The 18,399-nt window shown below is 42.7% G+C and overlaps 1 protein-coding gene across 3 annotated transcripts in view; it reads right to left on the reverse strand.

Annotated features, from left to right (window-relative positions):
* PKHD1 (PKHD1 ciliary IPT domain containing fibrocystin/polyductin) overlaps positions 1–18,399 on the reverse strand; it is a 515,189-nt gene that overhangs the window by 470,832 nt on the left and 25,958 nt on the right. For all 3 annotated transcript variants that reach the window (XM_035295877.3, XM_035295878.3, XM_078370699.1), the window contains 10 exons: positions 16,439–16,540; positions 15,451–15,546; positions 12,524–12,665; positions 9,618–9,732; positions 7,999–8,277; positions 6,768–6,857; positions 6,567–6,669; positions 4,696–4,838; positions 3,174–3,301; positions 2,255–2,430 (listed from right to left, as the gene is read on the reverse strand). In XM_035295877.3, coding sequence (XP_035151768.3) covers positions 2,255–2,430; positions 3,174–3,301; positions 4,696–4,838; positions 6,567–6,669; positions 6,768–6,857; positions 7,999–8,277; positions 9,618–9,732; positions 12,524–12,665; positions 15,451–15,546; positions 16,439–16,540 — 1,374 coding nt within the window. The remainder of the gene's footprint in view (positions 1–2,254; positions 2,431–3,173; positions 3,302–4,695; positions 4,839–6,566; positions 6,670–6,767; positions 6,858–7,998; positions 8,278–9,617; positions 9,733–12,523; positions 12,666–15,450; positions 15,547–16,438; positions 16,541–18,399) is intronic.

An 18,399-nucleotide genomic window follows, 5' to 3' on the forward strand; every position in this document is an offset into this window, starting at 1 on the left:
ACGAGGTCAAGAGATCGAGCCCATCCTGGCCAAAATGGTGAAACCTCGTCTGTATTAAAACTACAAAAATTACCTGGGTGTGGTGGTGCACACCTGTAATCCCAGCTACTTGGGAGGCTAAGACAGGAGAATTACTTGGACCCAGGAGGCAGAGGTTGCAGTGAGCCAAGATCGCACCACTGCATACCAGCCTGAGGACAGAGTGAGACTCCGTCTCACATTAAAAATCTTCTTCACATGCTTGTTGCTTAGCACCTGCTAAGCATAAAGTAGGTGGTCAACAAATGATTATTTGCTCAACTGGGTAGAGTCACTGAAGGTTCAGTTCAAGGGTCAGTGATCACTAGATTCCGACCTCCTCCACACTCCTGCTGTGTGAAGTAGCGCAAAATACTCAACCCCTTTTAGCCTTGATGTCCTCATCCACAGGTGGAGACAATAGGACAAACTCATGGGCTTTGGAGAACTAAATGGGAAATAAACGGAAGCTACCACTATCCCATGGTAGTGGGAGATAAAAAGAAGTTTCACAGAGGACATTAGGTGGGGGGATATCATCAAGTATAAAATTGAGATCAGATAAGTGATATACAATTAACTATGAATATTGAGCACAATTGTGTAGTTTATGTTACCATTAAATAATCCTGAAAACAAAGCCATTGCCAGAAGGGTTAATGTGACAAAGTGGGAGGCAGACCGTTTCACGCAAGCCATCCCCATCTTCTCTCTTGTCTCCACCCTCTCCCTTCCTGCTCCCACCTCACCTCATCCCTGGATGATTCCAGTTACACAGAGAATTTGGTGGCAAAGAGGTGGGGGCAGTGAGAAAAGGTTCTGAATCCTTGGCTTCAAGTGTTTGGAGAGGCAGAATGGCATTCGTGGGAGAAAAAAGAAAAACTGAACAGCACCTATTATCCAGTCCCGAGTTTTCCAACCAGCGGGCTCCGGTGTATGAAATATTGATTCTCTCAGCCTTCTGGAAATTGAGACAACACTTGGAGTCGCCAAAGACCCCCAGCCAGTTGTCTTGGGCACTAAAATATTCAGGCAGTCACCCCAGCATGTCACATGAATAGTGTCATTTTCTAAGTGTGCCAGAGCATGAAGAGGTTTGGAACAATAAGCAATGACCCAGATGTCCCCAAAACACTTTACAGAAACAGAGGAGAGATGGGATTTTGATAAGAATTGAAGATGATTTAATTTTGAGGCTGATAAAGAGCCTCTTGCCACCCATCCCCAAGTTCCCCTGCCTGCAGGACTGCAATGTGTAGGCAAAACCCAAAAGTTGTACATTTTCTAAATCAAAATGTAAATGATGGTATCATCTTTTTCTTCCTGGAAAGGGAAAGAAACTATAAAAAGTAGGCTAGCTGACCCCCAAAGCCACAAGGGATTTCACAGAGAAGGAAACATGAGCAAAAGTTGGAAGCCTGAACACACCGAGGGCAAACTGCACCATTCTGCATTGGCTGTGGGTGCACATCACACACGGCCACCTAGGCAGGGCCTCAGAGGAGGACTTCATCCTTGACTAGTGGGCAAGAGCCAGGTGAGACGACTATGCCCAAGAGAGGTCAAGGGAGACTTCGGGAAGAAAGAGTCAGGTGCTATCTCTAAATAATGAGTGGCAAGGGTCTGGGGAGACAGAAAGGACAAGGCCTTCTCTCTCAAGAAGATGATTACCTTCCAACTCTCACTGCATCTATCTTGAAGGCTGTACATCAGACTCAGCCCATTTACAGGGACAGCCACTGTTGTGTTCCTTCCAGTGGCTGGTATGACATATTAACTCATGGAGAGGTGGAAAAATCCTACTATCTAATGATAATAATAATGATAACAATAATTGCTTATATTTATCAGCCACCTCTATGGACAGGACCGGTAAGGAGTGCTTTATATGAAACTTTGGTTAATCGTCACAGTAATCTAATGAAGTAGGGTCCTTATTATACCCATTTTACAGATGAAGAAACCAAGTATCCCCAGCAAGAAAGGGAAAACTGTGGTAAGAGCACAGACACCAGAAGCAAGAGCAGATAGTGGGGAAAACAGGGAAGGAGAAGAACTAGCTAGAGAGACACAGAACCAAGTGCACACAGTCTCAGCCCCCTCTGTTTTCTAGAGCCAAAGGAGGCAAAGTGGAGGATCACCTGCTTCCTCCTCATTAAAAAACGGTAACCCTTAGCAGGAAAGTTTGAGGTAGGCATTTGACAGACTTGTAGAGGAGAGAGAATCTGATGATTACCTGTTAAGTTTGTGTCTGCAATAATAATTTCATCCACATAGAACAGGCCTGTCTCCTGAGCCAGTGGGAGAAGGTCAATCTGATGAACCAGCACTGGGGAGTTTGCCAGAGGAGGCTGGAGATCCCCGGAGCAACGCACACACGTCTCCCAGAGGTCAGTGCAGCGGAACTGCCAGCTGAAAAATAGTGTGGAGTAGAACTGGGCTCTCAGCAAGTGCCTGCAGTCCCCTCCCATTAGAGCTCATTTTCGCCAACCTGGGGCAGGGGCCTGAAGGTTATGCAGCCAGAAGAGAGACCCCATGAACCCCTGCACCCAAGCAGTCCTGGGTGCCATACGTACAAACACTCCACCCAAGATGGGCTCAGCTAGGCTTTGGATATAACACCAGGAGTTACCTTTTAAGTCAATCATTCATCCATTACACACACTGTCAGCAGCATTTTCAAATTACAGTTTAATTATGTGTCGTAAGCAAATTATAATGTTAGGCTGTAATCACAGAGAAGATTGATACTTCTGGACATTACCAGATTCATTCATGAGAATTATGTGGGAAGCACTGAATCAAGGGATCAAGATGGCTAAATTTTATTCCAGAGTCACTAGCTGAATGAATTTTGATGAATCACAAATTCTAATTCCCTCTGTCATGTCAAAGAATGTTCTCAAGGGTTTCCCCCAACTGTGCTGTTTCACGATTCTATTCCTATGAGAAATGTCAGACTCCCTGTAAGAAATAGTATATTCTTAACAATTAACTGCTCTGGAGTCTAACTTTTTGGTCAAATAAAATATATTCAAATCCCCAAATTAGTATACAAGGCCCAAATATAAAACCATTAGTGCCTCACTGTCCCCAGGAGAGTTAATCCTCCCAGCTGACCAAATTCCCACCACGGCTCCCCACCAATTAGCTACCTCTTGGGGCTGGTCCTCATGAGGCTCCAGTCACAGGTGGTGTTCTTTACCATATTTTGAAAGCCGATTGTGAAGGACACAGTCATCTTCAGGATCTTGTTTGTGTGGCCTTTGTATGCAAGACACAGCTATGGACACCAAATAAGTCCTTCAGTTCTATTAGCGTAAGAAGCCATCATTCAAACATGTAGTGAGGAGCCCACATCCGCAGAACCCTGCCGTAGACTATGAGAGAGAGAGCCCAGTTCCTGCCCTCCGGAGCTTACCAGTGTAGCCAGAGACAAATAAATTGTTTCTTACCTAGCTAAATAAAGCTGGGGAAAATACAATAAATACTTTTTCTGGGACCAAAAACATGTTATTAAACAGAGTCTTTAAATGCCTAGCACTGTGCTTGGCAGTGAGGATTTTAGAGTACCCACTTAAGAAACCCCTGTTCTAACCCCAGAACCCCTGTTGTAACCCTTAAGCAAGTAACTGAACATCTCTGAGCCTCAGTTTCTCAACTCTAACTCCGCAGAATCCTTGGCTTCTAACTCAGTTAGGGACAAAGCTGTTGGCACAAAAAAACTTTAGAGCAGGAGTTTTCAATCTCAGCACTATTGATATTTTAGGGGCTGGGTAATTATTTATTGTAGGGGCTGTTCTGTGCATTATAGGATCTTCACCAGCTCCCCTGGACTCCACCCTCCAGATGCCAATAGCACTTCAGTTGGGACAACCAAAACTGTCTCCATACATTGCCAACTCTTCCCTGGGGGGCAAAATCACCTCCACTGGGTGCCCCTGCAGTAGATATGAGGCTGAAGAAGGGAGGGCTCAAGCCTGAACCATTTAGCCCCAAATCCCAAAGCAGCCCGACTAGGAAAGGACTAGAAACTACTGCCATGAGCTCTACCACTGCAGCAAAACTCACTCCGGTTCCCAAAGGGCAAGTGAACTGCAATTCTTTTATAAGGATGGTGGAGCCATCAAATCAAAGAATGTAAGAGGTGTTTGAGAAATGCATCAGTCAATTCAGTCTATCAATAATAACAACTACTAGAGTAACTTCACTGGGTCCTAATTGTGCAGGCACTTTACTAGATTCTCTCATGTAATGTATACCACAGTTCTGAGAGCTAAACCACATTACTATCCATTTTACAGATGAGTAAATGAAGGCATACTGAACTTAACAGACATGGAAGGCACATTGGGTGTAGATTCAGGATTTAAAACCAGACAGTCCAATGACACAGTCTGTACTCTTGGAGATCAGAGAAAATATTGTAGCAAATAAAAACTTCCACAGGTCTCACAGCTAACACAAAGGCATTTCCAGGTAACAACACACAAGTGGGGGCCGGTGGTATGTGTTTATACCTGAAACAGCAGTCAAGAGACCTAGAACCTCAGCCTGAAACAACTTGGGTAGATCACAACAATCACCCCTTTGGGCTTCTGTGTTTTCAGTCTCCAATCCAGAGAGCAATACCAATCCCTACCCACCTGACCCAGAAGCACAAGGGCTGCTACTCACCTGTGTATACTGATCCAGCCGATAGCCCTTTTGGGCAGCCAAGGGAGTTAGGACAAGGTGTCGAGGCTGACGGAGGCTGAACCTGCCACAGAAGGGCTCCGTCCCACTGGTGAGGTCCCCATCAGAACTGGAAACTTCTGGGCCTGGATGCGATTCAGATAAAATAGAAAGACAGGCATAGACGTTAAACAAGATAGAGCTTCCTGACATGTGTGCATGAGGATATTAGAGTATCTCACTTAAGAAAACCCCGTTCTAACCCAATTACCCACGCAACCTTGAGCAAGTAACTCAACCTCTCTGAGCCTCAGTTCTTCAACTCTAATTCCCCAGCATCCTTGGTTTCTAACTCAGGGGCAAAGTTGTTGGCACAAGAAGACTTTAGAGCAGGAGTTTTCAACCTCAACACTATCAATGTATTAGGGGCTGGATAATTCTTTGTTGTAAGAGCTGTCCTGTTCACTATGAGGGTCCCAGAGACCCTCAGCCCTGGGAGAGCTGTGTGCAGCATGAGTGCTCAGCACCCCTGGTTTGAAGACTCCAGCTGTAAGAAATTCATTCTGTGTTCCCCGAAGCCTTGTGGCTCAAGCCTGTAATCCTAGCACTTTGGGAGGCAGAGGAGGGTGGATCACAAGGTCAAGAGATCAAGACCATCCTGGTCAATATGGGCAAACCCCGTCTGTACTAAAAATACAAAAAAAAAATTAGCTGGGCATGGTGGCACATGCCTGTAATCCCAGCTACTCAGGAGGCTGAGGCAGGAGAATTGCCTGAACCCAGGAGGCGGAGGTTGCGGTGAGCTGAGATCGCACCATTGCCCTCCAGCCTGGGTAACAAGAGTAAAACTCCGTCTCAAAAAAAGAACGAAAGAGAGAAAGAAAGAAAGAAAAAGAAAGAAAGAAAGAAAGAAAGAAAGAAAGAAAGAAAGAAAGAAAGAAAGAAAGAAAGAAAGAAAGGAAAGAAAGAAAGAAAGAAAGAAGAAAGAAAGAAAGAAAGAAAGAAAGAAAGAAAGAAAGAAAGAAAGAAAGAAAGAAGGAAAGAAAATCCTTTAGCATTTTCTCTGTGTACCAGGACTTGAAGAACTATTGAGAAGCAAAAAGACAAGGAATATCAAGATGTAGGAGATGTTCAAGAAAACTAGAATTTAGTTCGACTTAGTTTTAAAAACATACCCTCTCATTTTAAGAACTTCTTAAGACTACTTTCTTAAGTAGTAATTCCTTTAGTGTAATCTGAAGATCAGTATGGTTTTGGCTATGTTTGCATGTTTCTCACCTATGTCTTCGTCTTTGACCTTTTCCCACTGTGTGGCATGGTGAGTATGGGAGAGTGCTGCATTCTACCTCACAGCTCAGAAGGAATGCCTTCTTTCCTTTTTTTTTTTTTTTTTTTTTTGAGACAGAGTCTCATTCCGTCACCACGCTGAAGTGCAGTGGTGCGATCTCAGCTCACTGCAACCTCTTCCTCCTGAGTTCAAGTAATTCTCCTGCCTCAGACTCCTGAGCAGCTGGGACTACAGATGCGAGTCACGTGGCTAATTTTTTGTATTTTTAGTAGAGATGGGGTTTCATTGCGTTAGCCAGGCTAGTCTCGAACTCCCGATCTCATGATCTGCCCACCTCAGCCTTCCAAAGTGCTGGGATTACAGGCATTAGCCACCGCACCCGGCCGCCTTTCCTTTCTATTGACACCCACATCAGAAGCAGCACCCTCCCAGGCACAGTGCCAGTCCCTCGGCCACTCAGTATCCAAATCCAAATTTCATATTTTTCTTTGACTCTGTTAGTATCTTGGAGAGGAAATGGGGATTGTTCTCATTTTATAGAAAGAAAGAAGACAATGACAACAAAGATAATCAGAATGTGTCAAACCAGGGACAGCAACTCGTTCGAATCCAAGTCGGAGAAGGATTTTAGCTGAAAGGGGTTCCAGTTTGCATTTGACTGCAAGTAACTCCTCAATGGTTGTTTGAATCTATTACAAATAAAAAAATACCAGGAATTTATATCATGAGCAAAAGACCACCCCCAGCTCTCCCACCCCATCCCTCATTTTTTGAAGAAGTCTCCCACCAGATGAGCTGTGGCATTTGCAGGGATTGGCTGACTAGAGACATTGTCCCAGGTAAGGAAGAAGTTTCCTCTGCCTGACACATTCAGCACCTAAAAAAGTCAAGAGAGACAAGACTAAATGATGATGCTAAGTAAGCCAGAGGGACAATCTAAGAACACAGGACATACCTCCTCAGCTTGCTATTTTCTTTCTGTTATAATTTTAACTTCAATTCTCGACCATTCAGAAATCTCTGAAGAACACAGCATCATCACCTAATGAGAACTTTTGTTGGAATAATCTTATATTCTCTCAAATCCGGAGAGCAACACCAATCCCTACCCACCTGACACAGAAGCACAAGGCCTGCCACTCACCTGTGTATACTGGTATCATTTTGTTGGAATAATCTTATAGGTGTCAATCTTCCCTATTTGTCTGTGCCCCTTGATTGAAAGTATGAGATTTAACGGTTGCCATTGAATGCTGCACTTTCAGCCCCTCTCACCAATTGCTTTCTCCCAAGGGCGGACCAGCAGGCAGAGGCATCCCCGTGGCATGACCCCTCTCTTGGAGGCTTATCCAGTCTCTGCTTTGCTTCCAACACATTCCCAGTTGAGCACATTCTACTTTTGCTATGAAGTAAGTTCTATACAGCTTTTAATTTCTTAAATCGCTTGTTACTTTCTACTTTGTTCTATGGTTGTGTACATGTTTTACTATTAGACTGTAAGCTTTAGAGGGCAGAGTCCATTCTGACTTGTCTTTGTACACCAAAGAGTGAACAACAAAAACTATAATACATAAAAACTGTTCAACAAAAATATGGGGCACAACTGAGAGACCTAAAGGACATCACCTTTTCAAAGCGAACTTCGAAAACACAGCCTGTAGGGAAATAGGACTTGAATCAGTCAAAAAATTATGGAATTTCATGTGTATATGTTCACATGCATGCATACACATGGGTTGGGGTGTGTTTAGAGGACCTTGTCTCTACTTTGGCAAATAGTTTCTAAAAGAAGACTTACTTGGAACTTAAATTCCTAAAACCAACTCAATGAGTAAGATCTCAGTAATAAGACTTTACATTTTTGTAGACATCTTCACATTGCTGTTGGATACCGCATTTCTTTGACAGCAAGGTTATAATGACACCTCAGGTCCCCAGGCTCCCAGTCAGTGCTCCTGCTAGGCAGGACTTTATTCCTTCCAGAGTTCAACTCCAAAGGACTGGGAAGAGACACAGACCTGTACTTCTGGAAGTCTCTGGGCTCGGGCTCGAATCTGGTGCTTCTCCTGGAGGTAAGTGGTGACCACATCAGGATTCAGCCAGGTGTTGTGAATCTGGACACCAATCCTCATCCCCGTGCTTGGGGCTATCCCATGATGCTCTGCTTCCAGGTAGTACTTGATTCCACCCAACAGCTCCAACTTGGGAGTCTTCTGCTGCCAGGTTCCTTCATCTCTATTCTGTTCCCAGGAGTCAAACCAGTCAGCAGTGCCAATGCTGATGGAGGCCACTTTCACCTGTGCCCAAAAAAGCATATCATGATCAACACTACGAAGCTTCCAGGCATCTCTTTCTCAAATACTAAGTGTCTGAACTGCTACCAACAAGAGGGTTTTGAACTGATCTGCCTTTTAATGTATTAACCCAGTTACCTGGGCCCTGTGGTTGTTTATACTTCTCCAGTGCGCGCGCGCGCTCGCTCGCTCTCTCTCTCTCTCTCTCTCTCTCTTTCAATTGAGAGTACTTAAATGAGACTAGATGGGCCATGTTTAGAGAAGGAACAGTCAACCTAAACCCTATGATTACATGATGCTATAGGGAAAGTCGTATTAAGCCTTTGAGAGACCTGGAATGTTGATACATTAAAATCGTTGATACATTAAAATCTATGACATTTCTCCAACCAACTAGCAAACCAATTTGAGAGAAACATATTAACAATTTGAGGAAAATATTGTGATTCTTTGTCAATGGGATAAGTGCATTTTGGCTGCTTGTTAAAGGCATCTGTTATTATCCTTCAATGTTCATGAGGAATTCCTACATATAGCTGCCCACATCTCCACCCCAAATTAGTGGAAAAGGCACCAGTTATGGAGTCAGGTAAATTTGGGGTTGAATCCTGAATGTGCCTTCTGCTATCCAAGTGGATTGGGCACACAATCTTTGTTTTTTGTTTTTGTTTTTTTGAGACAAGATCTCACTCTGTTGCCCAGACTGGAGTGCAGTGGCAGCCATGACTCCCAACACTCAGGTGATTCTCCTGCCTCAGCCCCTCAAGTAGTTGAGACTACAGGCATGTGCCACTATGTCTGGCTAATTTTTATATTTTCAGTAGAGACAGGGTTTTATCATGTTGCCCAGGCTGGTCTCAAACTCCTGGGCTCAAGTGATCCACTTGTCTCAGCCTCCCACAGCACTAGGATTACAGGCATGAGCCATCACCACTGGCCCACACAATCTTTCTAAGCCTCAATTTCCTCATGTGGAAAAGATACATATGTACATATGTATGTATATACACACAAACACACACATACATAATATACATGCATGCATATATATATATACATATATACACACACACACACACATACATACATACATACATTTTACAGAAATGCAGTGAAAACTAGAGACAAGGTCTATGAAAGATGTGGCATAATGTTTGGCTTACAGTAAACGCTCAATAAACAGTAGGTTCACATTCAACCAAGTTCTTTTTCAGCAATTAAAGTTCCTGGTCATCCAATGGCATGTTAAAACTATCTGTAAAACATGAGAGCCTTAACTTTGATTCTTTCTTTCTTCATAAGACTGGCAACAGAGAAAAGGAAAATGAGAAGACAGTAAATACCTTAGTCCTTGGTTCCTCTGACCAGCTGAAATGCAAGGAAGCTTGGCTGTCTGCCTGAATCCAGAAAGTGTAATTATTTGTCTCTGGAGCCACGAAGAACCCACTGAGCCGTGCTCTGTAAAGCGGAAGAACACAGAGTCAAGCAAGGGTAACCAAGGCCCAAGTCACTGAACCAACAAATAACTGCCCTTGTACTTTGTCTTCTTTTATGGTAATGGGAAAGAATAACCTGATTCCTATGCCACATGATAGTCCATAATATTCTAGAAAGAGCTATAGCACCAGCCTAGTCTCAACAGCCCGATACATCTCTACACTGGCCACAAATCCCCTAGCTGTTGTGTCAGCTTTGGGAAAGTTGTAGCCACAGCACACAGCTATACAGAGGCTTAGCTGATAAAACTGCCTAACACGTCTATTGCAGGCCCTGGATCATGTATAACCTCAATCTCTAGTAAATATTATTCTTATTATTAGAAACAAAGAAAGATTGCTTATCAGAATTCGCTCTGAGCTAACCAGATACCTTAATACCTTCAGAGAATAGTTTTCTAATTAAAAATATTATGATCCACAGATAAGAGTTAATTCAAAATTTCAACAATTTCAAATTAAAACCCATAAAATGCAACTTTGAAGAAGATTACAGGCAGTTTCATAAAATATTGTTTTAATATCATATTTTTAATATTTAAATTCCAGCAACCTAATAATATAGGCACATACAGTTAAGGAACTGATTAGACTGCCTAAATAAATACCAAGAATATTTTCTGATTATACTAATTTTTTAAATCTTCAGATGATCAATACCAACATGTTTTATGTTTTTAAATTTTGCTTTAATGTATACACATTATCTTTATTTTTGATAGACTTTTTAAACCTAAAAATAGCTTCAAAAATAACAATATAAAGGTTCATCAATATAATTACATCAACTTACCAATATATAAATAAATATTCTGATTTTTTAATTCAAAATTTTTAGATTTTAAAGAAATTAATGAGAGAGGGAAGGGAAAATTAGTTACTATCTGGCTTGTGGTTCCTCAAAATGGCAGTTAAAGAGACATACCCTACAAGACCTACTAGAGAAGTCAAAATGTCATTTTGCCTTTTGGGGTGGTCTGACTCACTCCTTAACACTCCCAAAGATATCAAATGTAGCTGAAAGATTTCCCTTTGAACATTATTAAATAGTCATTAAAAACTATGATAAAGATGAATTCTTAGGTGCTACAATAGACCACAAATTAACTCCCACATTTTCGTTTATTTGTTTCTTTGTTTAAAGACAAGATCTCACTCTGTTGTTCAGGCTGGAGTACAGTGGTGTGATCATGGCTCACTGCAGCCCCTAACTCCTGAGTTCAAAAGATTCTCCACTTCAGCCTCACAAGTAGCTGGGACTACAGGTGCACACCACCATCCGTGGCTATTTTTTTATTTTTTATTTTTTGTAGAGACAGGGCCCGGTCTCAAACTCCTAGACTCAAGTGATCCTCTTACCTCAGCCTCCTAAGTAGATGGGATTACAGAATTGAGCCGTAGCATCCAGCTTTAACTACCACTTTAAAATCCTAAACTGGTGATTAAGTACCCAGTTAGCAAGGCTTCAAGAGACACTTTCCTGTTCACAGATTACCAACCCCACTTGGCTTATTCAATGCCTAAAGATCCCAAAGCTTTTTATTACACAATTGAGTTGAAGTCTATTAGATTGGTGCAAAAGTAACCGTGGTCTTTGCCATTATTTTGTGCCAATCTAATAAAATGGTAAAATATATGGAGGAGGTCACAGACTGGCTGAAATTCACACTCAGAAGTCACAGCCATCCTCTCTGAGAAGGAATTCAAAGGGAAAAGAGATCCCTCATTCAGTAAAGGACCCATCCCTCAGCCTACACACTGAGAACACACTAAGGAAACCGTGTGTCTAAGCAATTTTTAAGGTTTTAGATTTTTAAGCTTACTTTAGAATAATAGAAATTTTGGCTACATCCTTGAAAGGATTAAAAAGACTAAAGGAGGGGGCCGGGCGCGGTGGCTCAAGCCTGTAATCCCAGCACTTTGGGAGGCCGAGGCGGGTGGATCATGAGGTCAACCGATCGAGACCATCCTGGTCAACATGGTGAAACCCCGTCTCTACTAAAAATACAAAAAAATTAGCTGGGCATGGTGGCGCATGCCTGTAATCCCAGCTACTCGGGAGGCTGAGGCAGGAGAATTGCCTGAACCCAGGAGGCAGAGGTTGCAGTGAGCCGAGATCGCGCCATTGCACTCCAGCCTGGGTAACAAGAGCGAAACTCCGTCTCAAAAACAAACAAAAAAAAAGACTAAAGGAATTACACACCATTAAACAAGAAAATCACAATCATGATGCCATCACGACGACTGAAAACAATGTCTCACAGAACCCATAAGAGCTTTCCCTCTATACAAGGGCCATTGAGTTTGACCTTCAGCACTGAAGGTCGTTACTACAGTATGCTGCCTAGACTCTGCTCCCTCATACACCCAAAGAGCAAATTCTTGGATCTTTCTTTGGCATCAGCCAGATGTTAGTTTTACCTCTTAACCATGTACCTAAAGCATGTTTTACCCTGCTGTCTTTCAAGTCTCCTGGCCTGCTCAACTCTAGCTCAATGTTCTAGCTGATAATCATCTCCAAAACAGATTGTAAACTTAGTTGTGGAAAATATAAATTTTACATGTTCATCAAAATTTGTCCCTGCACTAGCATGACCAACACTGATGAGAATACTGTCAAACTCTGTTGTTGTTGAATTGGCTGCTGTTATAAATTCCCTGGAAATCTCAATACCTTCCATATCTGTCTCCTAGCCTCACCTAGGTTAGTAAAGATGCATTTGATGTGGACTCCCACTTTTGCTACAACATACCTGAAAGGTTGTCCTTCCTTTGACCAAAACCCAAATGGAGAACTGGCATTAGGGACAATCTGCCACCTGTACCCTGGGGTGGCTTCTGTCAGTTCCAATCCCTCAACAGCATCTCCAACTTCAAAAAGAAGCCCTCGATTGCCTGTAAGACATGTAGGTCTCATAAACATTACAGGGCACAATTTCCCAAATTGGAGAACTACTCTATTTCAAATTACAAGGTGAGAGATAACCCAGATGCCACCTGTAAAAGTGAGTCAACCTAGAGCCAGATGGAGTAGTCACATATCTGTAGATAATATTAAATACAAATGTTCTGGAAAGCAGTAACATTCCTTGGGGTAGGAGTTTGCCTTTTTAGCAAGAGTACCTAGAGAAGAGAACCAAGTCCTGGATAAAATGTGAATGAACACACAGAAGCTGAGGCTGAGTAAAAGGAGGACAATGTGATTGTGTGCTTGTGACATGGCTTGGCTTTGTACTTCTTAAAGCCAGAAGTGGACTTCAGTACCTTTTAAGGCCCAGTTCAGAGGGGAAATTCAATTCTCTAAAGTACTTTTTCCCTATAATACTGGCAATCCTTAAGTTTCTCAAGTGCCATGGCCTCAATTTGTGGACCTGCACACAGAGCCAAATATGTGGCATGCTGCTATTATGTGACATTTTAAATGATATTGTATTGATTTGTATTTTTATTAAGCAAACCCCAAGGCCAAAGGCACAGGGACCATCAATACTGAATACTAACTTAGGTTGAAGGGAAAGCTCTGGAATCACAGCTAGACGTGTAGCTTTCAGCAAATTCCTTGACGTCCTTGCATCTTCATTTTCTCATGCATCAAAATGGGACCAGTAATAAAATAGCAGTAATATACTAGGACTAAGGGAAAATATATACACAAAGAGTTTGGAATACAGTAAATGCTCAATAAAGGTAATTATGGTAATTATTATTGTAAACTAATATGGTTGTTCCTCAGTAACTCCCAAAAGGGAGAGGTGGATAAGGAATAAACAAAAAATAAGAGCGTATTTTGAAAATATGACTTCAAACCATACCAAGTCCAGCTCGGCCATAGAGACCCCCACCCAGGCGGCGCTGAAGGCATTAAGAAGCAGACACCCAGATAGAACAGCAAAGTGGGACTATCCCGGGGCCAACAGCCTTCCAAGCTCAGAGCCTCAGGGGCTGACGGCATTCTGGGCTGAGAGGCTCAAGCAGATGTTGACACACATATTTATTCTCTCTGATCAGGGGATTATTACTAACAGCAGGTGTTCTGTGTTTTCTCATAGAACCAAGACAAACTAGGTAGGCAGCTGGTGTTGCTTACCACTGATCAAGGACAAACCAGAAAGCATTTTCCACAAGGGAGCCACAGCGGGTGGATCCCATATCCCGTGCTTATTATTTTAACCGGTATATGATAGACATATACTGTTCTGCTACTTTAGAATGCCCCAAGCAGTTTTCCACTTGGAGGGTGGAGGGGGGCAGCTAGGTTTTCCTTGCCATCATTCTTCTTAGCAAACAATATAATTTTATCATACACTCAGTATTTCTCAGCAATCACACACTCAGCATTTCTCAACAAAACCAGGATTTCACAACCCCAGCACTACTGTTCAGCTGGTAACTGTTGTGAGGGGGTGCCCTATGCATTACAGAATGTCTAGCTGCCTTCCTGGCCCCGCCCACTAGATGTCAGTATCACCACCACCACCACCTCCAGTCTAACAGCCAAACATGCTTCTACACATTGCTACCTGTCTCCTGGGGGCAACGTTGCCCCTGGTTGAGAACAATTGGTTTATGTAGTAATTTGCCTGGCTTCTGTGGAAGAAACTTCAAAAGCCCTTCATAAAGGACATTACTGTCAAAACCAGCTGCATTCAGGAAATTATCCTACCACTACCCAAGCAGCTACAGCAGGAAATAAATACTCAAAAAGGGAGCAGCCTCTCTATTTCCTGACAGGAAACACACAACTACTTGTTTCAATAGTTTTGTTTCCTTGGATGGGAGCTTTCCCTCAGTTAAAATTGCAGATCTGGGAGCTGGAGAATTCTCAAGCCAAAACTCTGCATGCATTTTCACACCTGAATGGCCTTTCTTTAGAAAGGTTTCTTTCCCTGCTGGGCAACTTTCCTTGTAGGTGCTGTGCCTCTAGAGTTGACTCTCGCCACCTCTAGTTTAACCATTAAGTCAGCCCATTGGGCACAGATGTGCAGCCTGTGGTTCCTAGCTGGGTAACACACCAACCACCCTTCATCCCTGACTACACTTGAGCCTTCAGTTTTAATGCTCAGCAGAAAAGTGCTCCAGTACTGTGCTCTTAATTTGCTGCTGTGGGGTAGGACACTTTTAGAGGACAACTGAAAGCTCCCTTGCCGCCTCCCTTTCTGCCTACTTCAGGCATAAGCTGGTGGCAGCATCACAACACACCCCTGTTTTTCAAAGCAGCAGACAGATGCCGACAGGGGAGAAAAATTCATATTTTAATGCATCCCATCGTGCCCCACTCTCCTGCTTTGTCTAATGCTGTTGTTTTGAGCAGAGCAGACTCTAATGCTCCTGCCTTCTTAGCCAGTGGACATGCAACAGACCCACCGAATGAAGGAGGGCAGGTTGGGGGTTTCCTCCAGTAGCTATAACAATATCTTGAAGGCAGTTATGCTTTCTGGATCATGGTCTCTTCTGGCTGCCACTGGCCATATGGCCTGACATACAATGTCACGAAAAACCTGAATAAAGCTAAGAGCCTTCCTGAAAGGATAGCCTTCACTATGGTATTGTGGACCCAGGGCCCACTGAGTTAGCCAGTCAAATAGATGAGATCAGAATTCACTTTTATTTCTACTCACCAGTCCCTCATGATTAAAGCTATAACTAGAGAGTTTATTGAACAGCCTGGTGGTTTCCTTACCTGGCTGAGGGGAGGTGAGCCTCGCATTTTTTCCTGGAGCCCAAGTGGTGCATTCAATCTTCCTGGAAGACACATGTCTAATATCACATGGAATACCTAAAGGGAATTAAAGAAATTTATGTATGAGTGTGTATGTGTGTATAGGTATACATATACAGATATGTATATATATACATGTGTGTGTGTGTGTGTGCACGCGTGCGTGTGTCGAGAGAGAGAGAAGAGGCAGTGGGAAGATGTGATGGCAAGACCAGACTGAAGTATACAGGCTCCTATTCTAAGGCAAAGGGCTGGATATAAATGGAATAGCAAAAGTTGTCACCCCAAGTGAAGGAGAAAAGAGAGTGCAGAGCACAGGGCAGCTTGACGTATTCAGAAGGAAAGACATGCAATGGAATGCTCTTCACTGGGGACGTACTGAACCACTTGGCCGAGCATGGGAGGTAAGTGTGGCATGACAGTGTGAGGCCACTCTCCTGTATCCTTCCTGTCACCAACTACAGAAGCATCCCATCAATTACAGGACCTGGAAGAACAAAAGGCTCTAGACAGGTCCACAAAATGATTTGCCAAGGTTGGGGTGTGGGGCAACTCCAGAGTAATCTGCAAAGCAAATGCCCACTCGTTCCTGCTTGTCTATATCAAGATAGCTAACAAGGAAGAGTGAAAAGAGGGGCTGTTTTTAGTAAGAGAAAACCTTTGTCGAGAAGCAGCTGTATTTCTTTCTTTCTCTTCACTCACAAGCTAGGGGCACCTGAGGGAACTGCCTCTGCATTGTGAGTGTGTCTACAGGACATCCTGTTCCTGTGACCCATGTACTGCAGAACTGAGATCCCACCTGGTCTCAACCAAACACATGACTTATCAAACATGGTAAGTCAGAAGGAGCAAAGCTTGCTTCCTCCCGCGCCCTTCATCCTATACAGACATATAATCTCCTAAAGCAGCTGAAACTATGAACTATTTTCAGCCATTTCAAGATAGTTACCTGCGATGGTAACTTGGGCAGAACTGTCAAAGAAGTCTCCTGTAATTGTGATGTCTGTTCTTCCCCCAAGACTCCCAGTTTCTGGAAACACAGATAATATTTCTGCAAGAATTTGGAAAAAAAAAAACAGTTAGCTTCCAAATATAGACCAGAACATGACCCAGATATAATATAATAATAGGAGACATTAATAATTTCTTATTTGAACTTTCTAAATCCAGTAACAAGTTGAGTTTTTTCTAGTAATAACTGTTTTAAAATGCACATAATAAGAAAAAGACTAGAAATACATGTCATCCAGGATCAATATTTGAAAGGAGGGGGAAATGTGGAGTTGTTCATGGTATCGGCTAAAGTCCCTAGGTATCATGATGTTTTCTCAGAAAATCTGTCTCCTGCCCTCAAGGACAATATTGACAAGTCAGGGAACAGTAAATTACAACACAAGGAGGCATCAACTTTGGGTACACTGGGAAAGGCTTCAGTTCACCTATATTACTCGTGATTCACTCTAAGCAGAATAATGAATGTCACTGTCTTTACGACTCTCCCACTCTTCCCCACACTGAACGCTTCTTCCCCACATGCACCTCATACCTCATGCCCAGTTCTTTTATGCTACTCCTAATTGTTTGAAATTGCCTACAGTGGCCGGTACAGTGGCTCATGCCTGTAATCCCAGAACTTTGGGAGTCCAAGGCGGGTAGATCACCTGAGGTCAGGAGTTCAACGCCAAACTGACCAATATGGTGAAACCTCATCTCTATTAAAAATACAAAAATTAGCCAGGTGTCATGGTGTGCCCCTGTAATCCCAGCTACTCGGGAGGCTGGGACAGGAGAATTGCTTGAACCCAGGAGTCAGAGGTTGCAGTGAGTAGAGATCGTACCACTGCACTCCAGCCTGGGTGACAGAGGGAGACCCTGTCAAAAAAAAAGAAAAGAAATTACCTATAGTAATTGTGACACATAGTCCCCAGAATTTAGCTTTATCTCATCCTTTCCTCTCCTGTGATCAAACTTTGACATTTCTAAGATTGATTCCCTCCAGGGAAAAGAGGAGTTGTATTTTGTGTAAACTGAAGGTACAAAGGCTAATGATGAATGGTTACTACCTAAAAATAGACATTTTATGAAGATATTTTATAATGCCTTTTGCCCATGAGACAAAGCAGAGGAGAAATATGGGGGCAAAGATTGATTCCTTACCCTCAAATACCAAAATTCACCACTAATTATAATAACCCCCTGCTTTTAAACTACTATTTTATAATTCCTTTTTTTTTTTTTTTACACCGCTACTGGAATTTTGTGTCAGTTTTATATAGAGATTAACACATTCTTTTGTTATGCATTTAAAATTACACAGATCAAAGACAAAACAATTTATAAAGTTCTTAAACTTTTAGCATAATTGTAGATAATTGATAATTTTTATCAACATTCACAGAGCACCTATTATATGGTACTAGGGATGCAAAGATGAATACCAAACAGTTCCTGTCCTAGAGAAGATCAGCAGTGTAAGGCAGGTATGCAAAACTGTCATTTAATACCTTAGGTTGGAGAAATTAGAGAGTATATGAAAGAACAGGGAAGTTTAGGAGGACAATGGGAATATTGAGGTATAGAAGAAATGTTTAGAGATGACACTAATCTGAGTCTTAAAGGTTGAATTAGAAGTGGCCTAGCAAAGAGAAGGAGAGGACATTTAAAGCAAAAGACAGCCTGAGTGTGGAGAGAAGAAACTGCACAGTGCATGGAAGTGTTGCTGGAATATGAGAGAGAGACAACAAGGATATCAGAAGTTTGGCCTATTTCCAGTGGGGGATAGCAAGCCATCAGAGGATGGTGAGCAGGAAGGAACCATGCATCAGACATATGCTTTACGCAGAGAATGCAAGGGGAGGGGCTTGAGGGGGCAGAGGGCAGGTTGGGACCTCTAGAAACCACTGCAGCATG

This window comes from Callithrix jacchus, chromosome 4, assembly GCF_049354715.1.
Source record: "Callithrix jacchus isolate 240 chromosome 4, calJac240_pri, whole genome shotgun sequence".
NCBI lineage: Eukaryota > Metazoa > Chordata > Mammalia > Primates > Cebidae > Callithrix > Callithrix jacchus.